We start from the raw sequence: 13,462 nt of genomic DNA, 5'->3' as shown, positions 1-13,462 counted from the left end.
CCCGTCCCTCGGTCCGGGTTTTCTCTCTCAGGTGGGACTTCTGCCCTCCCTCGGGCGAGCGGCGCCGGAACCTCCAGAGCAGGAGCAGGAATTCCTGAAATCCAGGCCCGGCCGGGCGGTAATAGGCACCTTCGCGGCCGCCAGCGGAACCGCCAGGCCCTAAATCACGGCCGCGGCCCCTCCTCCCTCCGCCAGGCGGGTCGCGGCCGGGCGGGGGGAAGCGGCGCTCCCGGGCGGGGGCGGATTCCAGCCGCGCGGCGGGAGGGCCCGGCCGCCGCCGCAGGTGCCGCGGAAATACCTGCCCCGCCGCCCGCCTTTGAAGTCGGGCCGCGCCGCCCGCGCTCCCCGCGCCCGAGCCCCCCGCGGAGTCCCCGCCGATCCCCGGCCTTCGTAGGCCGCGGGCCGAGGGGGGCGGAGGCGCTTCCTCTGGCAGCCCCGGCCATGTGTCAGCAGAGTGTGGCTCAGAATTATGAATTTGGAGCCGTGGGCCATTTCCTGATCTGTGCGGGGAAGGGCGGGGACGGGGGCGGGGGGGGGGCTGGCCTGGAAATGTGCAAAACGCGGGAAAGAAAAGCCAAACTGTTTGGGGGCTGGGGGATGGGATTGGAAGGGTGGGCCCCTTCCTAGGGCTGGGAACTGGGGCTGCTTGGGCATTTTCTTGGCTTTTCCTAACCTCGTTTTAAGGTCGATTTGAGGGTTCAGGTTAGGGGACCAGAAGAGAAGTCGGTGGTTCAACCTCATTTTTTTTTTTTCCCTTGTTGATTCTCTATGGCTGTTTTGTTCCTTTTGAGACCCATAGTTGGCTCTTGTCATAAATTTTCCCTCCATCCAACACATGGGTAGGGATTTCTAAAGTTAATGTGCAAGAAGAAAATTGCGTGTAATCAAAGTTATCCTTGAATAAACCTTACATTGTGGTATGCAAGGCATGATGTAAAAGCCCTCAGCAGTCATTCTTATGCAAGCTAAAATTTAATAGTCACGGAGCTAGACTCTGGAGGAACAAATATATCCTTCTGAGCATTCCAACCACGTTGCCGCTAGAGACGGAATTTTGAATTCCATAGATGTTGGGCGAAGGCTGCCTCTGCTACAGCTCAGTGTGAGAACCACAGCCTGTGCTTTCTTTTCTTTTTTTTAAGATTTTATTTTTAAGTCATCTCTATACCCAACATAGGGCTGAAACTCACAACCCCCGAAATCAAGAGTCAAGTACACTTACCAACTGAGCCAGCCAGGCACCCGGAGAAGCACAGCTTTGACAACTGTCAGATTCCTCCCAGGGAATGGGGGTGGGTGGGGAATGCTAAAGCATTTCTATGTGGCTGCATGGTTTATGTCCTTCTATTTTAATCCTGAGCGTCTATAGACTTAAGTTGATACACGTTTGTGGCTGTCAACACATGTGAAAACCTACAGCACTGGGCCTGGTATTTGTAGCTGTTCAATAAATGTTTACTGGATTTGCATATAGAGCTTGTTTCATCAGACCGGTGTAGGGTTCCTATAGTTTCATGAATTTCTTTTTTTTTTTAAAGATTTTATTTATTTATTTGACAGAGAGAGAGATAGCCAGCGAGAGAGGGAACACAGGCAGGGGGAGTGGGAGAGGAAGAAGCAGCCTCCTGGCATAGGAGCCTGATGCGGGGCTCGATCCCAGGAACCCGGTATCACACCCTGAGCCGAAGGCAGACGCTTAACGACTGAGCCACCCAGGCGCCCCTGATGAATTTCTTAATATCAGGGATTACACCATTTATTTGACATTCAGAAAATATTTCCTTGCCCCTGCTATCTACCAGACATTGGGCTAGGACCGGAATACAGAGGGGACCTAGATGTGGACCCAGCATGAACATAAAAGCACAATATGATCTGCTAAATTCTGAGATGGAGTTACAAAGGGGAGCTCTCTATTGCCACTCATTTCGTTGCAAATGGTAGGATTTCATTTTTAATGATTGAGTAATATTCCATTATATATATACCACATCTTCTTTATCCATTCATCTGTCAGTGGACATCTGGGCTCTTTGCATAGTTTGACCTTTGTGGACATGGCTGCTATAAACATTGGGGTGTAGGTGCCCCTTCGAATCCCTAGGAGGGTATTATGCTAAAAGAAATAAGTCAATCAGAGAAAGACAATTATCTTTGTCTGATTTTGTATGATTTCACTCATATTTAAGAAACAAAACTGATGAACATAGGGGAAGGGAAAGAAAAAGAAAATAAGACGAAATCAGAGGGGGAGACAAACCATAAGAGACTCTTAACCCTAGGAAACAAACTAAGGGTTGCTGGAAGGGAGGTGGGTGGGGGATGGGGTCACTGGGTGATGGGCATTAAGGAAGGCACTTGAAGTAATGAGCACTGGGTGTTATATGCAACTGATGAATCGCTAAACTCTACCTCTGAAACTAATAATATACTGTATGTTAATTGATTTTAAACAAAAATAAAGGGGGGCTGGGTGACTCCGTCGGTTAAGCAGCTGCCTTAGACTCAGGTCATGATCCCAGGGTCCTGGGATGGAACCCCACGTTGCGCTCCCTGCTCAGCGGGGAGTCTGCTTCTCCCTCTGCTCCTCCCCCCACCCCGGCTCATGCTCTCTCTCTCTCAAATAAATAAATAAAATCTTTAAAAAAATAAGAATAAAGAAAAATAAAAATAAAGAAGGGGAGCCCTGTAGGGAAGGGCTTGGGGCTGGTTTCACAGAGGAGGAAAGGTTAGCAAGGGGCTGCAGAATCTAGTGACCCCCTGCAGTCCTCTGAACTCCATCCAGAACTCTGGCCTAGAGCCTTCCCACCCTGTGCGCGTAGAGAACTCTAAGCTGATCTGAGTCTCCTCGGGCTCCTCTTGGCTTACTGTGCCCTTGCTCACCTGCAGTAAGGTAAGCAGGGGGCACTGGTTTGTCACTTCTGCTCTCTTGTGCTCTTCCTGGGCTCCCAGCAGCCATCAGCTCATCTGGGGTCCGAAATAGGATTAGCCAAGGAAACCCCAGGCAACAAATCTCAGCCCAGGAGACAGGCAGTTGGGCTCCTCTGGACTTTTCCTGGCTTCCAGCCTGTACTCTCTATTCTTTGCTGCTGTCTTTCTTCATTGGGGGGACCCTCCCTCCCTCCCTCAACCCTTCTCTGTATCAGCCAAGCTCTTTTTATTTTTTACCCTTGGTTGAAACTATTTGAATATCTTAATGGCTTTTGTCTCAAAGGGCAAGTGTCAGACCTCTAATACTGGCAGGTGGTCAGTGGGGGCTGCCCGAGCGGTGGGGGTCGGGGGACTCCCTGAGTTGAGAATGCAGGTCCAGCCCAGAGAGGTTCAGAGTAGGAGCCACACTGCTTTATTTGAAATTCTGGCTCAGCCACAGCTCAGCCCTCTGACTTGGAGCAAGTTACTTAATTCTCTCTGGGTCGCAGTCTGTAAACTGGGTATTATAATATCAGGGCCTTCCATATAGGATTGTTGTGGGGCTAAGATAATATATGTTTAAAAAGCACTTAGTAAAAATAAATAAATAGCACTTAGTACGATGCCTGGCCTATAATAAGCACTCAATAGAAGTCGGTACCAATATTATTAAGATGATGATTGTTATTATTACTAATTATGACCAGGCAGCATCCTGCTCGTGGGGATTGTGAGTTCTCACTAGAGGAAGGAAAGGTGCTGCAAACACTTTCGGCCTGTTGATCACCCGACTGGCACCCTCCCCTCAGCTCCTGCTCTGCCCCAAGCAGTCTCTCCCCTCTGTGAGGCTACCCTGGGGATCGGTGGGAAGGGAAGGATTCCTTGGATAGGTCATGTCTATCGTTCTGTGAAGATGAGGGGGGCTCGGGGCTCGCCCATCTATTTCCTCCAGATGGGGGGGAGGGTAATGGGCTCCCTGGAGACCCCGTGGGGGAGGGGAAATCTGTTAATGATCACACTCAGACTGAGTTGCCCTCCAGACAACCAGGTGCGGTATGTCTTGAGAACCACTCTACCGGGGTCCATCTCTCACTGAGACCTCTGAGGCTAGTATTTTGCAGGTAGAGGACTGAGGTGCAGAGCCTTTCCCGAGGTCTTTATGAAAGAAGCAAATATCAGATGAGTTTAGAGTCAAAGCTTGTGCTCATTACCACTACACTACTGTGTCCTACACTCAGGGCCAGCTTCATGGGCATGGGACCTGTGCACCCCCTCCCCCAGCTTAGAAGGGCACCAAGCTCAGTTTATGTTCTGCTGTCACTGTCTTCAAATTCTCCATAATTTTGAACGAGCGACCCCACGTTTTCCTTTGGCACCGGGCCCTGCAAATTATGTAGCCGGTCCTGCCGACCTTCTTTTGTAGAGAGGATGTCTTCTTTGCAAAGAAAAGGAAAGGTACGGAGAAGAAGATATGACTGGTACAAAGTCATGTAGCAAGTTGGTAGCAGAACTAGAACCAGGTCTCCTGACTCCCCGTCCAGTGGAATTCTCTGGAAGCACTCATATGCCCAAATGTGCCCTGGATAGGAGACATTTCAGGAAGGGACACTGGCTGGGGGAAGTTTCAGAAGGGGACACTGGCTGGGGGTAGGGTAAGAGAGGGCTTTCATCCATCAAATCACTTCTCCCACCTGGCCCTTCTGGGACTGAAATGTCCACCTGCTACTTCCTGACCTGCCCACCCTTGGCCCTTGGGGCCGGGCCTTTCTGAAGGGCTGGGCAAAGCCATGTGCAGGGCAGTGACTTAATTCTCTCTATAGAGTGGCACGGAGGGGTGGAGGGACATGGATAGGGGTGGGAGCAGAGGTGGCCATAGAATGTAACACTCAGAAACCAGATCCTCTGGATTTTGACCCGATTCTCTGCCTGTGGCTCTGGGACCCAGTGAGACTGACACCCTGTTACTCGAGCTGGATGGGTGGACATGGGTGCTCAGAATCCTGCTGGAGGCATGGATTTCAGTGTGATTGTGTGCGCATGTGTGTGTGTTGTGGGGAGATGGGAAACAGATTGAGTAGAGAGGAGAAAACATCCAGTTCTATCTGCCTTCATTCACTTTTGACTTTCACAGATACTGCAGATTTGGGGACTAGAGCCCCAGAAATACAAATGTCCTTAGGATGCTTACAGTCTAGTGAGCAAGACTGACAATAAAACAAATAATCCCACAGATACATAAACACTTTGTTTCCTAGTGCCCTGTCTCTTCCTCTGTGGAGCAATGAACAGTCGGAGATGATGGGGCTGTTGGCACGCTCTCTGGTGAGACGGATGTAAACCCGGCACCCGCCCCAGCTGGTGGCCCAGCAAGAGGCATGTGGACTGTGGCTGGGAATGAGATTGAACTTGGTGCTCCAAATAACTCACTTGTGGTTGCCTGAACTTCTGTTGAGGGTCTTTCTCTAGGATTAAGTATTATTCTTTTTCCCAGACTCTATTTAAAATTCAAATCCCCAGGAATGGGCGGGTGGGGTGTGTTCACTGAGTGCAGTGCTGGTCATAAAACAGAGCAGCCCAAGGGCCCTGAATACCAAAGATGCCCTGATGGGTACCACAGAGGGAGCCGGAGAGCCGCAAGATCATCTCCATCACCCTCCGATGCTGACTCAGCCCAGCTCTGCCTTCAGAAGTGGGGGCCAAAGGGAGCTGGAGGGAGAGTAAGGCCCAGTTAAAACTCAAATCCAGAGTCCCAGCCAGCTTTACTCTGGTAGTTGAAAAGGCAAGAAGGTCCAGGTCCCTGTTCCCCGTGGGGTCCTGCTGGATCAGATGTGTCCCTCCCTATGGGTCCCACTGGGACATATCGGACCCACTGGGACAGTCATGCTTTCCTCAAGGACAGCTCTGTGTTGTCCACAGGCCTTGATGTGAACTTTGAAGGTTCGCGAGACACAGTCAACTAGCCCTGCGACCCTTCCGTGCCCCTATCAGCACTCCTGCTCTGAGGCCAAATTTGGCACTGTATTTGGGGTCTGCAGGTGACATGTTCAACCTGGTCCCCTGAGAAAGGCCCTGGAGTGAGGCAGAGCCAGTTCTCCCTGGCGGCTGGAGCACTGCCCCGGGCGTGGCCGGGCTGCCGGTCTGGTCCCCTCGTACAAGAATCTGCATGCTTCCTCCCTTCGCTGTTTCCTTCCTCTCGGTGCCTCCCTCGCCAGCCTACCTGGAGGCAGGTAATAAAGCAGGAGGAGGGAGATGGATGGATGGGGAGGGTGGAGAGCCACGTGGTGCCATAAAGCCCAGCTAGAGAGGGCCCGGCGGGGAGTGTCCAGCCTGCGGAGTCAACGCTCAGAAGGTGGACTGTCAGCCCCGTGAGCTGGCGCCGGGGCAGCAAGGCCCGGGGAAGGCCATGCACCGAGGCGCGCCAGGACCAGGCCTCAGAGGCCTCAAGGGGGCCGAGGGCTCCTCCGAGGAATTGGGGGGCGCTTGCCTGGAGGCCGGGAGGGGTTTTGGGGTGCTAAGGGAGAACGGCGAGGCCGAGGAGGCGGCGGGGGGCCGGAAGCGCGCCCGGCCGGTGCGCTCGAAGGCGCGGCGCATGGCGGCCAACGTGCGGGAGCGCAAGCGCATCCTGGACTACAACGAGGCCTTCAACGCGCTCCGCCGGGCGCTGCGGCACGACCTGGGCGGCAAGAGGCTCTCCAAGATCGCCACGCTGCGCAGGGCCATCCACCGCATCGCGGCGCTCTCCCTGGTCCTGCGCGCCAGCCCCGCGCCCCGCTGGCCCTGCGGGCACCTGGAGTGCCTCGGCCAAGCCGCGCGCGCCGGGGGCGGCGGGGATGCGCGCTCCAGCCCGCCGCCGCCGCCCGCCCCGCCGCCCGCCGGCCCCTTCGCGCAGCGCTGCGCCTCGTGCTCCCCGCACACGGCCCCGGGGCGGCCCCGGGTGGTGGCCGAGGCTCAGGGCGCGGCCCAGACGTCCGCGGGAAGCTGGCGCCGAGGTCCCGGGGCTCCCTTTGCCTGGCCGCGGGGGTACCTGCGTGCGGGCCCCGGGCTGGGCTTCCAGCACTGCTGACTGGCCCCGGAGCTACCTGGTGTGCCTGGAAGGAGGCCGGCCAGGGAGCACCCAATGGCAGGATGGCTACTAAAGGGGAGAGTTCTAAAAACGTCCTGGACGGAGAAAAACCGAACGGCTGACGCCTAAAAGAGAGAGAGAGAGACAGGAGGCAGCCTTGACAGCTGGAAGGAACTGGAGCCCAGGGCTGCACTCCCCAGCACCCCTCTCTGCCGCCCCAATCCCAACCAGGGCTGGCGGCTCTGGGAAAGGAGCAGGATCCTGCCGGGCTCTTTCTTCCGTTTGGACTTGATGAACTCTTCTTGGAAACGTGAACTTCACATTCCTGTGCCTCGGAACCCTATGTTCTCTTGCTGTTTTTTAGGAGGAAGGGGGCTTTTGGACAGGGGGACTTGTATGTGGGAGTATGGGTGACTCCTGGTGTGGTCCAATGGGTGTGGCATCCACATCCCCTGCCTATGCTGATACCCCAAGTCTGTGATCTGAGAGAGGCAACAGAAGGAGCCAAATAAAAACGGAAAAGCTATCATCTCTGTCTGCTATCAGGTGTCCACTGGGCCCAGTGGTCCAGGGTGGCAGGAAGGCCTGAGGTCTGGGAGCTCACTGTGGAATGTTGGGCCCAGGGCCTGATGCCCACAGGTAGGTACCTGGGGCACTGGTTCATGGCAAGACCCCAGGTGTGGGTGAGCGCTGTGAGGAGCACTGTGGGAGAGGACATTATCTGAAGAGGGAGTGGCACCAAGAGACTCAGGGTGCAGGCCGTCTCTCATCTCTGGACGGGACACCCTGCCCAGCTGCTGTCTGCAGAGAGCCACTGTGAGGGCTGCAATGGAAGCAGAGTCTGGGCCAGTCTCAGGGAAGGAAGACTAGGGCAGACCAGGGACTGGAAGTCAGTAAGTTCTGCCTGTACCCTGAGCGTGGGTGCATGGAGCTCCCAGGGAGAAGGGGTTCAGGGCAGCCAGGACCTCTGTGATGAGGGGCAGACACGGAATCAGGAAAGATTATAGGGAAGAAAGAGGTTAAGGGAATGAGGGCCTCAGGCCAAGTCTGCTGAGAAAGTGGGAGGCACAACCAGCCCTCTCAGAGAGGTCTGGAGAGCTTTTGCATCTAAGATGAGCCTTCCCGAGCTAATCTCTGGCCTTACTCATGCTGACGGGCTGCTGCCGCAGCTGCTGCTGGCTGGGCTGAGACCCAGATGTGCCAGGGGAGGGCTGAGGGCTCTCTGGTCTCCTTGGAGAGCTGGACACTTGCCAGCTGGGGGAAGAAAAGCTACCCAGCTTGGAATAGGGGACATCATGGAAGCTGGAGAGATACCTAGAGACCCAGAGATGAGTGAGGGGTCCCCCAACCGGTCAAGGTGAGGCTCAATGCCGTAATTAAAGTTATCTTTGCTTTCTGTGAGCGAGACACTGGCTGGCACACTTGGTGTCCCGTCCCTAGCTCACAGGTGTTAGGGTTCCCAATTTCACAGGGCAGGGGTCTGCAGCACAGATCACAGGAAGGCTTTGATTCTGGGCAGAGGAGTCATGGGTCCAACCAGGAACAAAATGTGGGACTCTGGCCCCAGGCCTGCCCACTGAGCCTTCCATCTGTGGAGAGGCAGTGCCACTGTCTGATAGTGGAAGGGAAAGAGCCAGACGGGCCTGGGGTCCAACCTCTGCTCTGCCACTCACTACATGCACGACCCATGGCATCACTTAGCCTCTCCAAACCTCTCTTCCTCACCGCTGACACAGATGACTCCACCTCACGGTGACTGTGAGGGTTAACATTGGTTCATAGTGTACAGTTTCTGGCAATGAGAAAGTGTTCCATAAATTGTTACTGTTTGTATATTATTATAATCTTATGACCAGTTTGGACAATGCTTCCGCCTAGCTTCAGCTCCAGAGCTTTATGCCCTGGAAACATAATAAAATGACCAGCAAGTCCTGCTTTCTTAAGTTCCAGGATAGAAAAAGGTGAGCGGTCTGGCTCGGTTGCATGCTCAGCTCAGGCGTGGTGAGGGCGCCCCCTGCAGGTGGAAGCGCGAGTGTGCAGCAGATGTGTGAGGTCGGAGGGAGGGATGTGAAAGTACTTCTCCGGCTCTTCACTTTCCAGCTGGGTGACCTTGGGCGGATGACCTAAGGGCTTTGAGCCTTGGTGTTCTGCTCTGTATAACGGGCTAAAATAAGGACTTACATCATAGGCTGTTGCGCAGACTAAATGAGAGAATGCATTTCAAGCACTTAGCGTAGTGCCTGGCCCTGCGAGCGCTCAATGAGTGGAAGCTATTAAGACATATTCTTTTCACAAGGTTGTTATAAAGAGAGAATGCCTGGGAAGGTGTTTTATAAACTCAAGTCCACAACACATTAGTTATTGTCTTATCAGGACCATGTGTGTGAATGCACACACGTGTATATTTGCGTGTTGTTAGGTGTTTGCCTAGTATTCAAAGAGGTTTTTTTTTTTTAAGATTTTATTTATCTGTGAGAGAATGAGCCAGCAAGAGAGAGCATGAGTGGGGGGGGGGCAGAGGAAGAAGCAGACTCCCTGCTGAGCAGGGAGCCCAGTGCAGGACTCGATCCCAGGACCCTGAGATCACGACATGAGCCGAAGGCAGATGCTTAACCCACTGAGCCACCCAGGCGCCCTGTGCTCTCCTTTTTATATCCACTTAATACCTATTGTTGGACTATTTTTCTCTCTATTTGGACAAACTATCTGGTTTCAGTTGATAATGTCCATTCCTTTAATAATCACAGATTCAGCTTCTCTCCACAGTCAGTCAGTCATCCTGAATAATGGGTACGGTTTGGGGAAGCAGACTAAAAAAATCGAGCAAAGGTTCCAGAAAACCTGGAGGGCACATAATTCAAGGTATTCTAGCCCAGGAGACCCTAATGCGTCAGGGAGAGGCAAGGAGTAGCTGTTAGGTCGATCCATGCACACACACAAATACTCACACACCCACATGTCTACATAAGCCCTCACAGGATGTGTGGGTGTCAGGCACCTTATGACCAAAAAACCTCTTTGAGGCTCACCTGGGTGGCTCAGTCAGTTGGGCGTCTGCCTTCAGCTCAGGTCATGATCCTGGGGTCCTGGGATCAAATCCCACGTGGGGCTCCTGGAGAAGAGCGACAGACGCTGGTAGCAGCTTCACAGCTCACGAAGGCCTCCAATACGGACCGTCTCTTGGCTTCTCTCCGGAAGCCTGCGCCTTCCAACCCCTTCCCTTACCCTCGGTGCCCCCATCACAGGGAGTGGCACCTTGTCTGTCTAGCAATGAAGGAGACAGACCAGCAAAGATAACAGCTGTAAGACTGATGTGGTCAGGGGTGTGGAGAAAAGGGCACATTTGCAGATTGCTAGCTGTCTTGTGTCTGTTCCTTTTTTTGGTAGAAACACTTTGGCAAAATCACCATTAAAAGACTTCAAGGGAGTAATCCAAAAAAGAAAAGCAGATTTGCAAAAAGGCAGTCCCAGCGGCACGGCACAGGGAAGGATTTGCAAGAATACGGAGGCCCGGCCGCAGAGGTGTGGCGAAGCGAACTCCGGTGTTCAGGCAGAGTGAAAATCGGGAGTTCACCGCGCAGATCACGAATGGCCTGTGCCCACTGATTATAGCTGGAGACAGACATGCAGGCACATGAACCTGCCCTGAGAGAATTTGGAGGCACGCAAACGGAGTTAGTATCTGTTGGATTCTTCATAATTGCTTTTTAAAGGCGAAAGAGTTGTCTCCTCAGAGCGCCTTCCAAAGAGGGGTAGGGAAACGTTGCGAGCAAGGACAGCGAGGACGAAGTATCCCGAGTGATTCCTTTGGAGAGATGCCACCCTCACCGGCTGTGAAACCTGGGGGCTTGCTGATAGGAACAGGAGGACAGCAGGTTTTTCTGACAGTGTGTGTGTGTGTGTGTGTGTGTGTGTGTGTGTGTGTGTGTGTGTGTTCGCACGTGCTCACACAGATACCAGAAGGCAGCAGTTGCCCCTGCTGCGGGGTGAGCTGAGCCCAGGGTAGGCAGAGGTAGGAATCAGTGTCCACTGCACACGCGCTGGGCGCTTGGCTGCTGTCTTCAGCCAGCCGGTGGTAACTGGGCCAGACCCTGGGCAAGGGAGCCGGGGGCACACGGGCCCCATCCAGGACCTCGCAGCCGGACCGGGAATTGAGGGAGAGAAGGGAGTGACTTTCTTCAGCAGCCAGGCCGGACAGCAGTGGTAGAGAAAGGCCAGTCCCTCTGTCTAGCTGCAGGGGCTCACAGCTCAAATCCCCCCCAGGCAGGCAGGCAGGCAGGCGTTGTGAAGGTGGAGCTGGAGAAGCCCTATGCCCCCTTCTGAGGGCTGCAGCTGGCCCAGCGGCTCTCTGTTCCGCAGAAAATGGGCCCAGAGTTTCCAGATCTTCATGTTAGAAGCCTGAAGCTCCATGTCTATGTGAAATGGATTTTTTAAAAAGCACGTATAGAGTTAACGCTGTGCAGACCAAACCCATTTCATATGATGAGTATGGCCCATGGGCCTCCACAGAAGACCCTAGTTGGGAGTGGGGGTGGGGTGGGCGGGTCGGCGTCTGCAGCCTGCAACCAGGGCAGCTGGCTGGGCTGGGCTTATCAGCCCCGAGCCCAACCTGAGGTTCCTCCCTGCCTCTCCCCTTCCCTGGGGGCCCCAACCCCACCTCTGGTCATTCCCCTCCTCACTACCAGGCCACTAGATGGCACCGTGAGCCCAGCAGCGTGCAGTGACCAGGCAAGCCTACACCCCCACCCTCCAAGCCAGCCCACCCTGCAACCCCACAGCCACGAGCCACCCTGGGACTTCTTGGCTTTTTCTTTTTCTCTTAGGGTTTTTATTAAGTCAGAAAGACCCCTTTATGTCAGGTTCATTCTGTTCTAGGCCGGCACTGCCCAACAGAAACACAATACAACCCATGTTTTTAGTTTTTAATTTTCTAGTCGGCATATTTTTAGAAAGTGAAGAGACAGAGGTGACATTAATTTTAATAATGTTTTATTCAGCTCAATGTATCAACAATATTATCACTTTAATATGTAATCAACATACACAGTATTCATGAGATATTTTACATTCCTTTTTGTATTAAGTATTCAAAATCCAGTGTGTTTTATACTTAGAGCACACTTCAATTTAAGCCAGCTATATTTCAGGGACTCAAGAGCCACCTTTGGCCAGAGGCTATGGAATCTTTGGGCTGGGCAGCTGTAGGCCCCACAGGGGAGCCCAGGGTCAGCTTCCAGCAGTAAGATGGCATTCTGGCCAAGCCGGACACCGACTTTGAGTCTAGGGGTCTCAGGCACCCAACTTTCCACCCTCTGCAGGAGGTCTCATGCTTAAAAAGACATTAGCACATTTCCGAAAGTTCCTGGGCGGAGAAGCCCAGTTCACTCTCCTGCCCCACCCCTGGCCTGGGGGAGAAGGGCCTCCTTTAAGAATGAGACCAGGAGGAAGTCTGTAGCTCTCTCTCTCTCCCACTGCAGAGAGCAAAGATCTCACTGCCTACCCTGGAGGCCTGCGTTTTGCAGGGTTCCTTTATGAAGCAAAAATTCTTAATTAAATACGGTCACATTTACCAAACTTGACAATTTGTGCCAAAGCCACACACTGTTTTGAAACTTATTAGCCTCCGGGTGCCTTTTCAGCTCCCCAGACTCCCCCTGAGCCCCTAGCAGGTGGCTCTGTGGCCTGTCCTCCCCTTTCTCAGCTGGTCACATGCCCCCACCACCTGGTCACAGCCCTTGCTGGAAGCAGCATTTCTGAAGCCAGCATGACACACAAACCAAAGCTATTTCTTTCTACTGCAATGCGCTCATCTTGCTCCAAACCGGCCCCCCGACCCGAACGAGGGACTGAAGACTTGTTGAGATGACTGAAGACTGGTCCCTCCATTCCTGCCTCAGTTTTCTCATCTGGAATATCAGAGGATCTGAATGAACCCCACAACCTCTGAGGCCCCATCCCACCTCTGCCTTCCCACCCCCATCCTACATGACCCTAGGGGTCTAGATTCTTTCCTGTGCCCTCTTCCCCCGCCCACCCCAACACACACATACACACACCCAGTTGTTCCAGGTCATGCTTCCGAAACACTGTAAGGGGAGAGAGATCAGGGAGCATAGAGGAGATGTGGAGCATAGCAGAGGAAGCTGAAACAGGGAGAAGACAGGAGAGAGAAGGAAGACAGACAGCAAGATTCAGGACAGGTGACCAGGACTGAGGTCCTTCGGAGTGGGCATCTGCCCCCAGGGAGCTCCTGAACAGAAGTATCTTTGTTGCTCTTTAAAAGCACCCCAGAGGGGCGCCTGGGTGGCTCAGTCGGTTAAGCGTCTGCCTTCGGCTCAGGTCTTGATCCCGGGGTCCTGGGTTCGGGCCGCTCCCTGCTCAGTGGGGAGCCTGCTTGTCCCTCTGCCTGCTGCTTCCCCTTGCCCGTGCCCTCGCTCTCTTGCTCTCTCAAAAAAATAAATAAAACCTTTAAAAAGAATTAATAAAACG

General features: G+C 53.6%; 1 protein-coding gene across 1 annotated transcript; it reads left to right on the top strand.

Moving 5' to 3' along the window:
• The first annotated feature begins 6,313 nt into the window (after positions 1-6,313).
• Positions 6,314-6,973, top strand: BHLHA9 (basic helix-loop-helix family member a9). Its single transcript, XM_045773632.2, has one exon. The coding sequence runs from the start codon at positions 6,314-6,316 to the stop codon at positions 6,971-6,973; it is 660 nt and encodes a 219-aa protein (XP_045629588.1).
• Positions 6,974-13,462: the final 6,489 nt, after the last annotated feature.

This window comes from Ursus americanus, chromosome 23 (assembly GCF_024610735.1).
Source record: "Ursus americanus isolate L20-20 chromosome 23, mUrsAme1.1.p, whole genome shotgun sequence".
Lineage (NCBI taxonomy): Eukaryota > Metazoa > Chordata > Mammalia > Carnivora > Ursidae > Ursus > Ursus americanus.
This window is presented reverse-complemented; position numbering and strand designations above follow the sequence as displayed.